Source organism: Fringilla coelebs (genome assembly GCF_963513975.1).
Source record: "Fringilla coelebs genome assembly, chromosome: 28".
NCBI classification, from domain to species: Eukaryota; Metazoa; Chordata; class Aves; order Passeriformes; family Fringillidae; genus Fringilla; species Fringilla coelebs.
In genome coordinates, this window is record NC_140054.1 from 1,244,407 (window position 1) to 1,263,411 (window position 19,005).

General features: G+C 50.7%; 1 protein-coding gene across 2 annotated transcripts; it reads left to right on the plus strand.

Moving 5' to 3' along the window:
* The first annotated feature begins 141 nt into the window (after positions 1-141).
* Positions 142-18,933, plus strand: ZCCHC17 (zinc finger CCHC-type containing 17). Of its 2 annotated transcripts, XM_084222495.1 has the most exons (8): positions 142-274; positions 417-525; positions 1,635-1,692; positions 5,531-5,631; positions 5,718-5,809; positions 8,062-8,162; positions 10,723-10,871; positions 18,253-18,933. In XM_084222495.1, exons 2-8 carry the CDS (start codon positions 484-486, stop codon positions 18,415-18,417), a joined length of 708 nt encoding a protein of 235 aa, XP_084078621.1. In that variant the 5' UTR covers positions 142-274; positions 417-483; the 3' UTR covers positions 18,418-18,933. The 2 variants fall into 2 exon arrangements, with proteins under 2 accessions (XP_084078621.1, XP_084078622.1); XM_084222496.1 differs by lacking the exons at positions 142-274; positions 417-525; positions 1,635-1,692 and adding an exon at positions 4,231-4,332.
* The last annotated feature ends 72 nt before the right edge of the window (positions 18,934-19,005 follow it).

Genomic DNA, 19,005 nt, shown 5'->3' on the forward strand with positions numbered 1-19,005 from the left:
GAGTGGAGAGCGCGGCGCCTTCTGGCGCGCCTCGCTCTGATTGGAGGAGAGCGGGCGCTGGGTAGCATGGGTAACGCTGATTGGCTGTGGTTAGCCATACGGGAACATTGCGCGCTGTGATTGGCAGGGAGCGCGGCCTCTCAGCGTGAGGGGGTTATGGCGGGAGAGGCTGAGGCGATGGCGGCGCGCTGGTGTTGCTGCCGCGGGCGCTGACAGGGCCGCACCGCCCCGCGGGCTCCGGGAAGAGTCGCCTTGTCCCACCGCGCCCGTCCGGGTCAGTCCTGCACCGGGGCACTGCGGGTTCCGCTCGGTCCATCCCCGCGCTGCTCGAGCCGCTGAAACCCCAGGGCTCTCTGAGGGCTCTCCGAGGGCTCTCTGCGCGTTTTCGGGCGTTAATGAAATGTTTCTTTTCTCAGTATCCTGCAGAGGAGATGCGGTAGCGTGTGCTGAATCCAGCTGGCTGTCACGGCACCCAGCGAGGCGATGGAGCCGCTCCCCGAGCTCTACTCCATCTTCCAGGGCGAGGTGCGGGAGGGCCGGGCCGTGCTCTGAGTGAATTCAGTGTTTGTTCAGCCGGGGTTTAGCGCGGGGCAGGTTTGGGTGGCGGACAGCTCGGTACAGGTGCACACACCTGTGCCCGTGGGCTTGTTCAGGTGCAGGTGTGGGCGCTGCCATAGAGGCGGGCAGCAGGGGAGGGGGGAATCCTGTCCTCTTCTGTCACCTGATTCTGCACATACAGAGCTCAGAATTCCAACCTCAGCAGCACCTGGAGCTGCTGGAGAGAGCCCAGAGGAGCCCACGGAGCTGCTGCAGGGCTGGAGCCCCTCTGGAGCCAGGCTGGGAGAGCTGGGGGGGCTCCCCTGGAGAGGAGAAGGCTCCAGGGAGAGCTCAGAGCCCTGGCAGGGCCTGAAGGGGCTCCAGGAGAGCTGCAGAGGGACTGGGGACAAGGATGGAGGGACAGGAGCCAGGGAATGGCTGCCAGTGCCAGAGGGCAGGGCTGGATGGGATCTTGGGAATTGGGAATTGTTCCCTGGCAGGGTGGGCAGGGGCTGGGCTGGAATTGCCAGAGCAGCTGTGGCTGCCCCTGGATCCCTGGCAGTGCCCAGGGCCAGGCTGGACATTGGGGCTGGAGCACCTGGCACAGGGGGAGGTGTCCCTGGGCTGGAAGGAGCTGGGATTGAAGATCCCTTCCCACCCAAACCACTCTGGCATTCAGATTCCTGAATCCAGGATGAGAACCAGGAGCAAAGCCCATTGCAGCAAATGGATCCAGGAAAGGAAATAATGATTTGCTGGAAGGTTCCAGGTGCCCCAGGGCTATTTCCCACAGGGGGTTTGTAGCCTGGCAAGGCCTGGTTGGAGAGGTTTGGGCTCTCCCAGGGTGCCCAGAGCAGCTGGGGCTGCCCCTGGAGCCCTGGCAGTGCCCAGGGCCAGGCTGGAGCACCTGGGGCAGTGGGAGGTGTCCCTGCCATGGCAGGGGTGGCTCTGGGTGGGATTTCAGATCCCTCCCAACTCAAACCATTCTGGGATTCTCTGCCAGTCTCCAGATCAGTGAGCTGGGCAGGTTTGTTGTTCAGATTCTCCCCTCTCTGGGAGCAGATTTCCTCCATCTCTGCTGTGGGTTTTCTCCCCAGGTTGCTGCAGTGACAGATTATGGGGCCTTCATCAAAATCCCAGGCTGCAGGAAACAAGGTTGGTGTCTGTGAAATTATTTCATTCTTGCTGTGGCCAAGGGAAGCAGCCAGCTCAGAATTAAAGGCTTTCAGAAAAAGCTCAGAAAATGAGTTTTTCCTAAATTAGGAAGGAATTTGGAAAGCATTTAGAAGATGATGGACTTTTGCATGATTGCCAAAAAAGACTCAAAGGAATTTTTGGTAACTTCAGGATATCTTGGGGTGGGATTTTGGGAAATTTTAGGAAATTCTGGATATTTTGGGGTTTTGTTACCTTCAGATTTTAGTGGAGGTTTTGGGAAATTCAGGATATTTGAGAGAATAATTTGAAGATAATGGCAGAACTGTAGAAATTCTGCAGTTTGCCCAATTTCCTCCTTTTAATTGTCAGTGTGAATGAATGGAGAAAAAGGACTACAAGAAATGAAGTGAAATGAATTAATTAAATCAAAAAGAAGTGGAAAATCAGATTTAAGCTGTGTGTGACTGTGGGACAGCTGCAGCCCCCGAGGATCCCCTTCCCTGCTCCCTGCAGGGCTTTGGGCAGGATTGTGGCTGCTGGGGGGGCACAGGCTGGAGCAGCCACGTGCTCCCAGATTGCTCCTCCTGCAAGTGAAAAACACCAATCACTTGTTTTTAAAATTTTCAAAGTTTAATCGTAATAAAATGGTTGTAGAAATAGCAATAGAATTAGAGTAATAAAAATTTGGATAATTAGGATTTAGGACAACAGGAGACAATAAAAACAAAGAGTTACAGACAGTCTGGGTTCCTCTTTCTGGGCAAAATAAGCCCAAAAAAGGACACAGAGGGGGTTTGGGTTTAGATTTGGGGGGATTGAGGGGGAAATGGGGCAGGAAAAGGGGGATTTTGGGTGGCAAAGGTTGACAGAGGATTAACCCTTAAAGCAACAGCCTGTTGCATATTCACACACCTCATCCATGGTGCATAAATTCCATTCAAACACAGGATTCTGTCTGGGCAGTGTCAGCTTCTTCCTCTTCTTCAGGGCTGAGGAGGCAGGAAGAAATCCATTTCTTCTGATAATGAGCAATAAATTCTTTTTCTCTGTCAGATTGAGGTGTCCTGTGGCTGCTGTCTCAGTGCAAGTCCTTTCTTTAGAAAAAGTATCCTGCATAGCATAGTTTCTATTTTATGTTATAACCTAAAACTACTTGAGAAAGTGAATCCAGCATCACTTTCTAACATAACACATATAACATTCATGTCAATATTTTGAAAACCCAATCCTAAAATAGGCATTTTTCACACTACAGAGCCCTGCTCTCCACTGGCAGCACCCAAATTCCAATCCAGGCTGGAGTGGTGTCACCTGTCTCAGCAGTTAAAAATTGGAGCAGCCTCTAAAATACATCTATTACTAATAAATGTATTATTCACAAATATATTTCTTATTATATTTATTCATAAATATTTTTATTTTTTATGAATATATTTATTAATTGCAGAGCCCTGCTCTCCACTGTCAGTCACCCAAATTGCACTCCAGGCTGGGGTGGTGTCACCTGTCTCAGCAGTTAAAACATTGGAGCACTCTCTAAAATATATATATTACTAATAAATATATTCACAAACATTTTGTAATTATTTATTCATAATTCATAAATATATTTATTTTTATGAGTATATTGATTACTTGCAGAGCCCTGCTCTCCACTATCAGTCACCCAAATTCCAATCCAGGCTGGGTTGTTGTATCCTGTCTCAGCAGTTAAAAATTGGAGCAGCCTCTAAAATACATCTGTTTCTAATAAATATATTATTCACAAATATATTTATTCATAAATATTTTTATGAATATATTTATTAATTGCAGAACCCTTCTCTCCACTTGCAATACCCAAATTCCAATCCAGGCTGGGCTGTTGTATCCTGTCTCAGCAGTTAAAAATTGGAGCAGCCTCTAAAATACATATATTACTAATAAATGTATTATTCACAAATATATTTATTATTATATTTATTCATAAAATTTTAAATGAATATATTTAATAATTGCAGAGCCCTGCTCTCCACTGTCAGTCATCCAAATTCCAATCCAGGCTGGGCTGTTGTATCCTGTCTCAGCAGTTAAAACATTGGAGCAGCCTCTAAAATACATCTATTACTAAGAAATATATTATTCAGAAATGTATTTATTTTTATTTATTTATTATTCATAAATATATTTATTATTTGTAAATATATGTATTACTTGTATTTATTATTAATATTTACAGCTTTACTAGTACTACCTGCATTATAAACAATAGTCAAAAAATAGAAATAAAAATGAGTCAAAAATAAATAAAAGTAAATCTAAATAATAATATAATTTTAAAAATAAAATCAATAAAATATTAAATATAAATGAAAATATGAATATGTAGCTTTAAGTAAATATCACTTTAAAGAAATATAACTTTAAATAAATATAAATAAATATGAATTTAAAATTAAAATTATAAAATAAATAGTTTTAATATTCTAGTTATTAATGGTATAAAAACTCATTCTTCCCACACCCCAAATGATTATCTGCTCCAAGCCACTTTGGAAACTTGGAAACTGCCAATCCAAGGTTCAGTGGAGAATTTTCTGTATAAAACTGAAAAAAGGATGAGCTAAGGATGAAATGAACTCTAATAATTGTTAAATGGTATTATTTTCTTTATTATTTTATTAATATAATGTATTAGTTTTATTATTTTATTAATCCCGTTATTAATTCTATTATTTATTTTATTTCAATATTTTATTAAGTTCACTTCATATAATTTATTAATTTATAATTTATTGATATTATTTATTAATTTATAGTTAATTTAGTGATTTTATAAATTTATAATACATTTATAATTTATATAATTTTTTGTTTATTAACTTTAGTTATGGATTTATAATTTATTTCTTATGTTTATTAATTTGTAATTTATTAAATTTATTGATTATTTTACAGGTAATTTATTAATTTTCATTGATTTATTTATAATTAATTAATTTTATTTATTAATTTATAGTTAATTTGGTTTTTTAATTAACTTATTAACCCTAGCACATGCATTCCATGCCCCATGGCATTCCCTGCATCACTGAGGAGCTGCTCTATGGCAGGCACAGCTGGGGATGATCCTGTCCCTTCTGTCACCTCCCCTGGGGCTGATCCTGTCCCTTCTGTCCCATCCCTGGGGCTGATCCTGTCCCTTCTGTCCCATCCCCTGGGGCTGATCCTGTCCCTTCTGTCACCTCCCCTGGGGCTGATTCTGTCCCCTCTGTCCCATCCCCTGGGGCTGTTCCTGTCCCCTCTGTCCCATCTCCTGGAGCTGTTCCTGTCCCCTCTGTCCCATCTCCTGGAGCTGTTCCTGTCCCCTCTGTCCCATCCCCTGGAGCTGTTCCTGTCCCTTCTCTCCCATCCCCTGGGGCTGTTCCTGTCCCTTCAGTCCCATCCCTGAGGAGCTGCTCTATGGCAGGCACACCTGGGGCTCTTCCTGTCCCCTCTGTCCCATCCCCTGGGGCTGTTCCTGTCCCCTCTGTCCCATCCCCTGGGGCTGTTCCTGTCCCCTCTGTCCCATCCCCTGGGGCTGATTCTGTCCCTTCAGTCCCATCCCCTGGGGCTGTTCCTGTCCCCTCTGTCCCATCCCCTGGGGCTGATTCTGTCCCTTCAGTCCCATCCCCTGGGGCTGGTCCTGTCCCATCCCCTGGGGCTGTCCCTTCTCTCCCATCCCCTGAGGAGCTGCTCTATGACAGGCACACCTGGGGCTGATTCTGTCCCCTCTGTCCAATCCTCTGGGGCTGATCCTGTCCCCTCTGTCCCATCCCCTGGGGCTGATCCTGTCCCCTCTGTCCCATCCCCCCAGGCCTGGTGCACAGGACTCACATGTCCTCCTGCCCCGTGGACAAACCCACAGAGATGCTCGACGTGGGGGACAAGGTCTGGGTCAAGCTCATTGGGAGAGAGGTAACCCTAATTAAAGTCAACTGTCCTGGTGTTCATTAGCATCGTTAGGTGACATTTTAACACACTGCTAATTGTGTGGCTTGCAGATGAAGGATGACAAACTGAAGCTCTCCCTCTCCATGAAGGTTGTTCACCAAGGCACGGGGAAGGACCTGGATCCCAACAACGTTTCCCTTGAGTGGGTAAATCTGAGCAGAACAGAGGGCACGGCTGCGGGGCACGGCTGCCCACAGGGCATGGCTGATCACAGGGCATGGCTGCCCACAGGGCACAGGGCACGGCAGCCCAGGGGGCACAGTGCATGGCAGCCCAGGGGGCACAGAGCATGGCTGCCCTTGGGGCATGGCAGCCCAGGGGGCACAGGGCATGGCTGCCCTTGGGGCATGGCTGCCCATGGGGCACAGGGCATGGCTGCCCAGGGGGCACAGGGCATGGCTGCCCTTGGGGCATGGCTGCCCAGGGGGCACAGGGCATGGCTGCCCTTGGGGCATGGCAGCCCATGGGGCACAGGGCATGGCTGCCCAGGGGACACAGGGCATGGCTGCCCAGGGGGCACAGGGGGCATGGCTGCCCTTGGGGCACAGGGCATGGCAGCCCAGGGGACACAGGGCATGGCAGCCCAGGGGACACAGGGCATGGCAGCCCAGGGAGCACAGGGCATGGCTGCCCACAGGACACAGGGCATGGCTGCCCACGGGACACAGGGCATGGCTGTCCAGAGAGCATAGGGCATGGCTGCCCTTGGGCATGGCAACCCAGGGGGCACAGGGCATGGCTGCCCAGGGGCCATGGCTGCCCACAGGGCATGGCAACCCAGGGGACACAGGACGTCGCTGCCCAGGGGGCATGGCTGCCCACAGGACACAGGGCACGGCTTCCTCTGCCACAGGACAGGGCTGTGTGGCAGCAGCTCTCTGGCCACAGAGAGCAGCACAACTTTGCCAGGCATTGTCCTGGGAAAGGCTGTGGGAAGATCAGAGAAAAGAATGAGAAACAATTCTTAAGTTACTGCTCCTGTTGCTGTGAACATGTGTTATGGAGATTTGTTTACCAAAGTGGTTTCCTAATTAACCAGTGGTGGTGGTGTTTTGATTAGAGGACCTATTAAGTCTGTCTGTATTGTAACTGTCTATAAAAGCAATGGGTTTCTTAAAAAAGATAGGTATTGATCAATGTTCTGTGAACCATGGAATCAATGCTAATTATTACCTGGCATAGGGACAGGGATGGATGGGATTTTCGGAAGGAATTGTTCCCTGGGAGGCTGGGATGGGATTCCCAGAGCAGCTGTGGCTGCCCCTGGATCCCTGGAGGTGTCCAAGGCCAGGTCAGCTCTGCTCTTTGGCTTTAGAAAGTTTTACTTTGAGAGTGTCCTGGTTTTGCATGGGAGACTGTTGCAGGAAATGCAGGACTCCTGAAGAACTGACCAATATGATCCAGCAGCAGCCTCTATAAATATGTGTGTAATGTGTTTACATTATAAATCTATAAATATGTGTGTGATGGGTTTACATTGCACACATATTTATAGATTCCACAGGCTGCTAAGTGCACACTGCTCCATCGGTGCCTTTGCCTTGCTCTCTGTGTTCTGCCTTCATTTCTCAGAGTGTGTGATTGGTCACAGTGCAGGTGTTTCACAGCCCTGTTATCCTGTTCTTGTGCTCTTGGTATTCGGTTTCTCAGCCTCTTCTTTCTTAATTTGCACAATTTCTGTTCCAATAGCCTTGAGGAGTCCCTGAGGCTCTGAAAGCAAACTCAGGAGCAGGCTGGCTGTGCCCACTATGGCCTGACCCTGCAAATCCATTGCAGCAGGAGACATTTACAGAAGTGATTGTTGGTGCAGGGCAAGCCCAATGTAGGGAATAATCTGCTCTGACTCCATGATTCAGAAGGCTGAAGAAATGCTTTATTAAGCTGTACTATATTACACTAATACTATACTAAAGTGCATACTAAAGAGATACTGTACTAAAAGGTACTACATTAAAAAAGAAAAACCTGTGACTGTCTGGGACAGCCAGGACACAGCTTTGACCCAATTATCCAAGGAATCAAAACAACCTTCACCAGTGTCCAGTTAACAAATCACTTTGGGTAAACAATCTCCATAACACATTCCACAGGTGCAAAACAACAGGAGCAGTGAATGGAAATAAGAATTGTTTTCTCTTCCTTTCTGAGCTTCTCACTGCCTTTGCCTAGGAGAAATCCTTGGGAACTTGTGCCTGCTGCTCTCTGTGAAGGGAGCTGCAGCCATAAGTGATCTCAAAATTAGTGAAATCTCAAATTAGCAAACCAAAACCACCACACCAAATAACCTTTAAAAGCCTTGTGGTCGTACAAAAATGTAAAAGCCTTTTGTTTGTACAAAAATGAGGGATTAAAGATGAGAATGGATTGAAAATGGAGCTGTTCTTGTCCTCCCAGGCAGGATGAGAGGAAGAAACGCTCCTTCAGGGACTACACCAGCCAGAAGATCACCCTGGAGGCCGTGCTGAACACGGTGTGCAAGAAGTGTGGCTGCAAAGGTGGGTCTGGGCTGCTGCTTTGTGGCTCTGTCCCAGCCAGCAGTGACCCTTGGTGGGCTTGTATCAGTGTCTGTCTCGTGGTTGGAATCCCAAAATGGTTTGGGTTGGGAGGGACCTTAAATCCCACCTGATTCCAGTCCCCAGGGACACCTTCCACCATCCCAGGCTGCTCCAAGCCCCATGTCCAACCTGGCCTTGCACACTTCCAGGGATCCAGGGCCAGCCACAGCTGCTGACATGGTTACATGTGTTGTAAGGACTGAATTGTGGTTCTGTGTTTGTCCTTTAGAGGAGGGAGTTTTTATCACTTGCTACAAAACCAAAAGATTTAATTAAAGTCCTTAAAAAAATGAAAAAATATTTATTCCTTAAAATCACACCCCTTTGGGCTACTGGTGAGGGGCCAGTGGAGGCCACAAAGGTGATGAAAGACTGGAGAAATGAGGAGAGACTGATGGAGCTGGGCCTGGGTGTTGTGGAGAAGAAAACTGAGAGGGAATCCCATCAATCCACACAAATATCCCCAGGGGGTGTAGGAGGATGGTGCAGACTCTGCTCAGGGACAGGACAAGGAGTGATGGTCAGAAAGTAAAACACAAGGAGCTCCAGCTCACTGTGAGGAAGAACTTCTGTCTGTGGAGAGTGCCAGAGAACAGGGAGGGAGTGGAGTCTCCCTCTCTGGAGCCATCACAACCCCCTGGATGTGTCCCTGTGTCACCTGCTCCAGGTGATCCCTTCAACCCCAACCATCCTGTGCCTCTTGCTGGGAGGCAGAATCATTTAGGTTGGAAAAGAGCTCCAAGAACAACAAGAATCCAAGCTGTGCCCAGTGCCCACCTTGTCCCCAACCCAGAGCTCTGAGTGCCACCTCCAGGGATTCCTGGGACACCCCCAGGGATGGGCACTGCAACCCTCCCTGGGCAGTGCCAAGGCCTGAGCCCCCTTTCCATGGGGAAATTCCTGCTGTGCCCACCCTGAGCCTGCCCTGGCCTAGCCTGAGGCCGTTCCCTCTGCTCCTGTCCCTGTTCCCTGGAGCACAGCCCGACCCCCCGGCTGTCCCCTCCTGCCAGGAGCTGTGCAGAGCCACAAGGGCCCCCTGAGCCTCCTTTGCTCCAGGCTCAGCCCCTGCCCAGCTCCTGAGGGATTCTCCAGCCCCTTCCCAGCTCCCTCAGGAATTCTCCAGCCCCTTCCCAGCTCCCTCAGGAATTCTCCAGCCTCTTCCCAGCTCCTCAGGAATTCTCCAGCCCCTTCCCAGCTCCCTCAGGAATTCTCCAGCCCCTTCCCAGCTCCCTCAGGAATTCTCCAGCCCCTTCCCAGCTCCCTCAGCCCCTCCTGGAGCTCCAGCCCTGTTCCCCGAGCTGCAGTGAGCCCCTGCCCTCACCTGCCATCCGTGTTGTAGTGCAGCTCCATGACAGCCCCGCTGTGTCCCTTCAGGGTGGCAAAGTTGTCACAGTCCCCAGAGCACTGGGGGACAGCAAGGTGAGCACAGGAGAGGCACAGGAACAGCCTGTGCTGTGCAAGGAGCTGATCTCTGGGGCTTCAGCAAAGTGCAGGATGCACCATCCCCACTGCTGAGTCTCATTTGGGGTAATTACTCTGATTTTGGTTTTGAAGAAGCAAACGAACCTTCAGCGGGTGATCCCCCTGTGAACACCCTTCAGTGGAAGCTCTGCTCACTTGGTGGGACACTTAAGACACAGCTCTTAGGGCTAAACCCAAGTTTGTGCCCTGCTGAAATGATGTCCTGCCTGGTTCAGCAGTGTGAAGATGATTTTGTGGTGCCTTTCAGTAGATTTATTCAATTTGCTGAGGTGCAAGGTGGTTTTTTTGTGCAGGAGTTTTTGCTGTGCCCTACTTGTGTTATTTAGAGGAAATGGTTAATGGGGTTCATGCTATTTTGGAGGAGGTTAATGCTGAGTGTGGCCTCTGTAGTTGTAGAGAAGTATCCTTAAAATACTATTTTAAAGAATTATTACTATTTAAAGAACTCTTATGTATAAAACACTATTTTAAAGAACCCCAAAAACCAGGATTATGCCTATTTTCAATCTGCTTTTTAATAATGGTGTCTCCTCCTAACAGCAGGTGCCAGCTCTCCAAATTTCCCCTGCAGCTTAGTAGGTCAACTTTGATGTCTCCAGAGTAGAAAGGGTAGAACCAGAAGAGCTGAATTTCTCTCTCTTTGTGGCTTTAGCTCGTTTTCCAGGTGCCAGTCACACCAATTTACCTTTCCCCTATTCTTTTCTGGGCTGATTAAGCCCCTGCAGAGACAGATTTTTACTTGTTGAGACAAGAATATTTTCTCTTTTGCCTAACTAATCCCTCCAGAATGACCTGGGTTATGTTTGTTCCCTGTCCTGTTTGATCAGGGCACGTTCAAGCAGCTGAAATTTCAGGATAAAAAATGTCCAGTGTAGTTTTCTCCTTGAAAAAGACTGATAATCAAAAAAGCCTTGGCAGCACTTCAGGTGTATGAAATGCATTTGTTAAAAAAGGAACAAAAAAAAAAAAAGGAAAAGGGGCTGGGTTTTTCCTTCAAACACCTTTTTTTTTTTTCCAGGTCACTTTGCCAAGGAGTGTTTCATGCAGCCTGGAGGAACCAAATACAGCCTCATTCCAGAGGAGGAGGAAGAGGAGGGGGCAGCAGCAGGACCTGAAGGGGACAAAAAGATCAGCAAGGCTGAGGAGTCTTCAAAAAAGAGGAAAAAGGTATGAAGTGGCCTCTGGCTGGCCTGGAAAAGAAAATGGGGGATGGGAATTTGCTCTGTAGTTACAAGTGAGTTACTCCAGCAATGTGGGTGTGAGTATCCAGGTGTGGGCTGAGAAGGTGCCTCAGTTTTGGGCAGATTCTGTAGCAAAACAGGAACCTCCCCTGCAGATTTCCTATTAATTCTTAGGTTTTCTCCTGTTATTGTCAAGTTCCCTTCAAGCTGGTTTTGTGCTACAACACACAGCTCTCAAAAGATATTCTTAGAGTGAGAAAAAGATGATGATTGTTTTTGCTGGTCTTTGTGAGGCTCTGCAGGCATTGCTTCAGTGTCCTCAACCCTCTGATTCCTGTTTTCCTCCTTTCTCCTGCCCTCACACCCTTCTTTGATCTGGACTCAGTGCCCTGCTGGCTCCAGGGGTACCCTGACCCTGCCAGAGCTGTGGGAATTGGGTTTATCTGCACACTCTGGGGGAAAATCCCTGGCTGTGTTTGCACAGGGAGCATTCCCAGGCTCCAGAGCACTTTCTGTCCCTGTGAAAATGGCACTGGATCAGAGACATTTCCCAGGCTGTGTTTGACCTCTGGCTCAGAGCAGGATGAGATAAAATAAAACACAGGTGAGACTTGAACCCAAGCCAGGAGCTTTTGGTGGTCAGCATTATTCAGGGATGAATATTCACAGAATCCCAGAGGGTTTGGGGTGGAAGGGACCCCAAATCCCATCCCACCCCTGCCATGCTCCCAGGTTGCTCCAAGCCCCATCCAGCCTGGCCTGGGACACATCCAGGGGCAGCCACAATGCAGGTCAGGACTTCAATAAATTAATTCTTCCATCAGCCCCTTCACAGTCCCACTTTTAATTACTCTTCCAAAACCCTTTCTCTATTTTTTCCCCTCTTTCCAGCTCTGTGGCCTCTCTGTATCCCTGGAGAGTGGCAACAGGCAGAAAAGGCTCAAGTTATTTAAAAGTTTTGGGGAAAAATAACACAAAGAAGTGCACAAATAGCTTGTTATCCTTCCCCTGCCCATCCACTAGGATGGGGATTCCCAGTGGAGTCTTGCCCTGCTGACACTACAGGAAATGTGGGTCACTGTCCTGAATTTGTTCCTGATTTTTTTGGGGTTGGTGGATTAATAGCTTTCCTTGAAATCTCCCTTGTTCCTTTGATCTCCCTCCCTTCTCAAGGGTGACATCAAAAGCTGTCAGATGTTTTCCAGAGCTGGAATAATAAAACTTGGAGCTTTTTTGGAGGCAGGATGTGGGATCCTGGAGATGAATGGTTCCCTTGTAGTCTGGAGTGCCTGCTGAGATCTTGTCTGGGAGGCACCATGTGCTTCCCTGCTTGCCTGGAGCTCCAGGGATTTACAGCACGTGGCAGTATCTCTGTGGATTCAGGGACAATCTCCTTGCTGACCTGTCCCCTCCCATGTGTGTGACACCAGTGTGGCCCTGGGGCTTTTAAATGAGAGGAGGGAGCTGCCAGCTCCCAAGGGATTCCATCTCCACTGAGTGTCAGAGCAATAAAATTAATATTTGTGATTGTTCAGGATCAGCATTTTGTGCTTTCCTGAATCTGGTATTTCCCTGCAGTTTCTGGGGTTTTTCTCCTCTTCCCAGATATTCCTCCAGGATCCTCACCCCCCGTTTTTTTTTTCACCTTGCCTTCCCAGTGGTTCCCAGCTCCTGTTTTCCCTCCTGCCTGAGGCCCCCAGTATTCCCAGGCTGGAGCTGATTCAGTTCTCTGTGTGGGAGTGGCACTGGTGTGACAGTGCCACATCCTTGGGTGGCAGCACTGAGCCCTGTCCTGTCTCCTGTAATCCCTGAGAAAAGGGTGGTGGAAGGAGAAGGGGAGAGGCTGGAGGGTGTCCAGGGAAGAGAATGGGGCTGGAGAATCCTGAGGGAGCTGGGGAAGGGGCTCAGCCTGAGAAAAGGGGGATCAGGGGTGCCCTTCTGGCCCTGCACTGCTCCCTGCCAGGAGGGGACAGCTGGGGGTGCTCCCAGGGAATGAGGGGAGGGGTGAGAGCAAAGAGCCTCAAGCTGTGCTGAGGGAGATTTAGAGTTGCCACTGCTTAGCCCAGGGCAAGTTAGAAAAACGAGACATTTGAAGGTTTTCCATGTGTGTGCAGCCTGACAGAGCAATAACGTGGCTGTTCTCCCCATCCTCGCCCCTTCAGCACAGCTGCTCCCTCTCCTCTTTCCCAGAGCAGGGCAAGAAGGCCCTGGAGTGCAAAGGAAGAGCCAGCACTGAGCCACTGGTGCAGAATGCCCGTGTTTCCTGTCCCCTGGCCCAGGAGGTGGCACCTACTCTGACCCCATCTCTGCTTCAAACCACTCCTGACTTCCCTGCCATCCCAGCAGTCTGGATGGTTTGGAGGTTTAGGGAGGGGTTCTCCCCCCTGCCCCCCCCGACTTCTCTTTGAGGTTTTCACTCCTTTGTCTGCTTTTTCCTTTTTATACCCGTCTCCCATGCAGATATTTGGGAAAAATCCTTCCCAGAAAGGGTTGATGAAACTGTCCTGGCAATGGTGGAGTCCCCATCCCTCCTAAACCACCTGGGGACATGCAGGTGCTGCTGGGGCTGTGGTTGGACTGGCTGATCTTGGGGGGCTTTTCCAGCCTAAACAATTCCAGGGCTCTGTGGTGCTGTGCCAGGGGTGAGCCCTGCAGCTGGCTGGGACAGCTGGGCAGGCCCAGGCTCTGTGTCCCCTTCTCCTCCTGGGGTCAGGGGGTGAGGGAGCTCCTGTGGGAACAGCAGGGTCCCTGCTGGGCTTGTGTGGGAGGCAGGAGGCTGGGAATGGCTGAGCCCTTCTCATCCTGCTGCCTTTGTCCTCTAAAAAAAACCTGCAGTGCTGACTGAGGGATAACCCCTTGCATTGAAATTCTCTGAGTTTATCCCATCTTCTGCTCACACAACCTCAAATTTGGGGTTTAGATCCATCTCCAAGTTCCTTATGAGCTCTATTCCACATGGAGCAGCTCATCCCTGAGGTGGTTTTGGGTGGCTTTTGGGATTGGGGCTTTTTATGATTTTCCTGCTCTTTTCCCCACCTCGTGGAAGATTTGCAGATCTTCATGTTAAAACCACGCCTAAGTGTGTTTGTTCTGTGACCTGTGGCTCATCCAGCCTTGGTCCATGCTCTGTTTTACTGGTTTTACTGGTTCTTCCATGGCATGAAGAAGGCACAGCCCTTCACACGTTGTCTTAATGGATTTTTTTCTGAATCTGGCTGTCTTCATTTACTGGCTCTAGGCTGGGTTCTTCTCCTCAGCTTCATTCTGACTGCTCCTCCAACAAGGGATGCAAAAACACCTTTAGATTGGGTAATGAATCTTGTTTGGAATGAAATTGGCTTTTGGAATGAGGATAAAGACTAAAATGATGAAGCCTAGAAGGATTCCTGGCACACCCCTGGGCATGCAGACATTAGGAATCCATTCCTGTTTTTCACAAGGAAAGACACAAAGTCTTGGAATGGGATTTTAACTCCTCAGAAGGGCCTGGTGAAAAATATTTCAACTTCTTGGACAGTTCTGGGCACTCCCCTCTTATCTCAACCCCAAATAGTTTTAGGAGGAATGAGCTGTTGGAACATTCTGAGAGCACAGCCTGGAGCAGTTTCCTCACAAAGGACAGGAGGGAGCCTGGAGTGCTGGAGGGGCCCCTCTTGGAGGAATTTCTGGGGCATTAGGGAAGGAATTCCATGAAAACCAGCACTCAGGCTCCAGCCCAGCCTGCTTCTGTCCTGCTGGCAGCTCCAGCAGGGGCTCAGAGAGAGGTTTTGGAGCACTTTTGTTGGGTTCTGCTGTGTAATTGCATAGGTGGGGCAGGATGTGCAAGCATCCGTGAAGAGCAGCTCTGTGTGCTCTGTGTGAGGCTGACTGAGAGCTGCTTGAGCCAAATCCTCTCCAAATATTGCCCCAAAATGCAGTGTGTGGGGTGCTGGGTGTGCCCAGAGCTGAGCTGGGTGTGCCAGAGCCGAGCTGAGCCCCATCCAGCCTGGCTGGAGGGCACTTGGCAGCTCAGGGTGTCCCTGCAGGCACAAACCTGAGCTTTGCTCAGTCCCTGAGCTGCAAACATCCCCTGCACACTGAGTTCCCTGGTGACCTCAGTGCTGATCTCCAGGGCTGGGGCAGGATGCTGCTCCTGTTGGAGGATTTTTGCAGCAGTGCTTCCTCCTGCTACTGAAAATCACGAAATCGTGGAATGGGTTGGGTTGGAAGGACCTTAAATCCCATCCAGTGCCATCCCTGCCATGGGCAGGACTCCTTCCACTGTCCCAGGCTGCTCCAAAGCCCTTCCAGCTGTGGAGCAGCCACATTTTTTCCTCTGGGAATGCTCAGCTCTCCTTGTTTCCTCCTGCACTTCCAGCCCAGGCTGTGTTTGCTGTTCTGCCTGCACTTCTGCACTGGAAGAATCAGAGAATCCTGGAATATCCAGGCTTGGAAAAGACACCCACAAGGATCACTTAGTTCAGCTCCTGGCCCTGCACAGGACACCCCAAGAACCCCACTGTGTGCCAGAAAAGGGATTTGTCTCTCTTGGAGTGATCCTGGCTGTTAGAAGCTCCCAAAAAGGGGAGAGTGAGGGTTTGTTGATTTTTTTCCAGCCAGCACAATGCTCATGTGTGCTTTTTGTCCAGGAGAGTGTGTGTGACATCCTGTCCTGCCTTCAGCCTTCATATCCTGAGAAAGTTTCCCAAGCTTTGGAATGAAACTCTTGGTTGTGAAGGTCCTGTCAAATTTTCTCACCATGTGCACGGCCTGGAAAAGCTTGAGAAAATTCTCCTTGCTGCATCTCCTTCTCTAGAGGATTTAACTCCTTCCCATCCTCCTAGGACTGGGAGGATTTGCTTCTGCCTTTGTTCTGTGGGTCAGGGACTTTGTGGTGAGTTTCTTGTTACCCCACAGGAAAACAGAGTCAGTTTTGGGTGACATTGTTTGCTGTTATGGAGCTAAAATGTGTCAAGGGTCTGGTGGGTGTGGAGCCACTCCATCCTCTGCTCCCTTCCCTGGAATCCCAGAGGAATCTTCTGGATGCTCAGCTCTGGGTGTTGTCTTTGCTCTTCCAGTTCCCTAAAAAAGTTGTTCTGTTTGATTAAAAATCAGCTGCCAGCCCCTCCTCTCCTTTTTCCCCTGGGCCTGGTGCTTGGACACCCAATCCAGTTTGGGCACAGGTGCTTAAAAGCTGGGTTAGTCAGAGCCCTGAGCTGAGCTTGCTGGGCCACATTCCTCACTGGGGCTGTCCAAGCCTGTCCCAGGGCTTGGTCACCTCAGTGGCCCTCTCTGCTCCCTGAAACCCTCCTTGGCTTCTCTGCTTGAGTCCTCAAATAGGGCAAAAATTCCTGATCAGCCCCACTGGAGCCAGGCTGGGAGAGCTGGGGGGGCTCCCCTGGAGAGGAGAAGGCTCCAGGGAGAGCTCAGAGCCCTGGCAGGGCCTGAAGGGGCTCCAGGAGAGCTGCAGAGGGACTGGGGACAAGGATGGAGGGACAGGAGCCAGGGAATGGCTGCCAGTGCCAGAGGGCAGGGCTGGATGGGATCTTGGGAATTGGGAATTGTTCCCTGGCAGGGTGGGCAGGGGCTGGGCTGGAATTGCCAGAGCAGCTGTGGCTGCCCCTGGATCCCTGGCAGTGCCCAAGGCCAGGCTGGACATTGGGGCTGGAGCACCTGGCACAGGGGGAGGTGTCCCTGGGCTGGAAGGAGCTGGCATTGAAGATCCCTTCCCACCCAAACCACTCTGGCATTCAGATTCCTGAATCCAGGATGAGAACCAGGAGCAAAGCCCATTGCAGCAAATGGATCCAGGAAAGGAAATCATGATTTGCTGGAAGGTTCCAGGTGCCCCAGGGCTATTTCCCACAGGGGGTTTGTAGCCTGGCAAGGCCTGGTTGGAGAGGTTTGGGCTCTCCCAGGGTGCCCAGAGCAGCTGGGGCTGCCCCTGGAGCCCTGGCAGTGCCCAGGGCCAGGCTGGAGCACCTGGGACAGTGGGAGGTGTCCCTGGAGTGGCAGGGGTGGCACTGGGTGGTTTTTCAGCTCCCTTCCAATCCAACCCAAACCATTCCACGATCCTCAGAGCCTTTTGCCAGGAAAGTCTCTCAGCCCTGGTTGGCCATGGCTGGAGTTGGATCCTTGCTGGATCCTGGTGCTGGGACAGAAAGCTGCAGCTGTGCATTCACCATGTGCAAGGTGCAGTTTTTTAGAGGCCCTTCACTTCCCAGAGCCAAGGGGAGGGAGCACCTGAGTTTTTGCAGGATGGGCTCTGCCAGGCCCTTGGGAGCTGCTGGCAGCATTCCTGTTCCCTGCTGGAAGGGGATGCAGGGGATGAACCCTGGGATCAGACAGATCCTCTCCCCAGGCCTGTGTCCTGATTAAATATCCCCAAATTGCCATCCTGCATCATCAAACACTGCTGGTGTGCCTTGGGGTGATCCCAGTGCCCCCCAGGCCTGACCCAAGGGTAATCTCTGCCTGCTGCTTTGTCACAAATTGGGAGGGTTTAGATCCATTTCAGAGTTTTCATGGGCTTCATTCCAGCACCAGCTGTTCTCGTGCTGCAGCCAAGGGTCAGTGTGGAGCTGCTGGCTCAGGGCTTTGCAGAAGCACAGCCTGGGGGAGAGAGCAGCACAGGAGGGTGGAAGAGAAGTTTGGGGACAGGAAGGTGTGCAAGGAAAACAGGGAAACAGGAGAGTATGAAGGAATCAGCAGGAAGGGGTGCAGAGGAAATTGGGGAGCAGGAAGGGGTGCAGAGGAGACTGGGGAGCAGGACAAGGTGCAATGGGAAGATGAGCAGGATGGGGTGCACGAGAAACTGGGGAGCAGGAAGGGGTGCAGAGGAAACTGATGAGCAGGAAGGGGCACAGGGGAAGTTGGGAAAGAGGAGGGGATGGTGAAATCTTTAGGGAGGTTGTGCAAGGAGCCACATCTTGCAGGAGGGCACTGACCTTGTCCTGCTCCAGGGGAGCTCCATTGGGCTCTCCTGCCTGAGCTGGGAGTGTTTGGGTGCTCCAGTGCTCCCATCCTGGCAGGCTGGGGCTGGTGGTGGGCTGGGGCTGCAGGGATGGTGCTCAAGGCTGGTTTAGAAACGCGCTTTTTGGGCAAAAACGCTTCATCCTTCCAACTTTTATTAATAAAGAGCAACGAAATAATGGAATCAGAGCAAGAACTCTCCTTCCATGACTTATCCAGGGTTTTCCAGCCGTGGATTTCCACGTGGCTGCCCCTCTGCTCCGATTCCTGCCGTGCTCTGTGCCCTGCCCTGCAGCTAACTCCTGCCTCCTGGGGCACCTTTCCATGCAGACACAGGCCCAGAAGAGCTTGTGCTGCCCTGGTGAGCACCAGGGAGGGCATTCCCACATTCCCAGGCTTTTCCTGTGTTTTCCTAGGAGAAGAAGAAGAAGAAGAAGCACAAGGCCAGGCAGTCCTCAGAGTCGGACTTGGACAGCTCGGCCTCGGACAGTGACGGAGCTCAGCCCTCCAGCAAGAGGCCCAGGCACTCCAGGAAACCCAGCAAGGCTCCCAAGAAGAAGAAGAAGAAGCACAAGAAGTAGCCCAGGGGTGAGCAGGACAGGCTGGGCTGCTGCCACAGCCATTCCCTGGTGCAGCCAGCAGGGACCAGCAGCTCCTGCTCCAGGCCAAGGAGTTGGTTTCAAAGGAACAAGTGGTGTTACAGGTGTTGACCTTGTATGAGCTGTCCTCTGTCACCTTGGGCACAGGCTGCTGCCAGCAGCAATGCTATTTGTCCCACAGCTGCTGCCAGCACAGGCTCATGACACTCTGCAGGGCACCCCTGCTGTGCCACAGTCCTGCTGGAGCTGCTGCCAGCTCCTGTGACAGCTGGGGGACAGCAGCCCTGCAGAGCTTGGGGTGGCACAGCCAGGCCCCCACCGTGCTGGGGCCAGGGTTTGGTGTGAGCACAGCCCCTGGCACAGAGCTCTGGGCTGCAAAGCTGCCCCGGCTCCCTCGGTGTCTCTGCAAACACGGGGAGTGCAGGAGCAAGGAGCAGGTGGGGGAGTGGAGATACTGGGAGTAAACATGGACTGTGGAGTGTTTGCTGCCTTGGAAAGGGATGGAAAATAAATCTCTGCGCTCTCCAGCTGTACTTTGTACCGACTCCTTTCTTCTGTACCCTCCACACT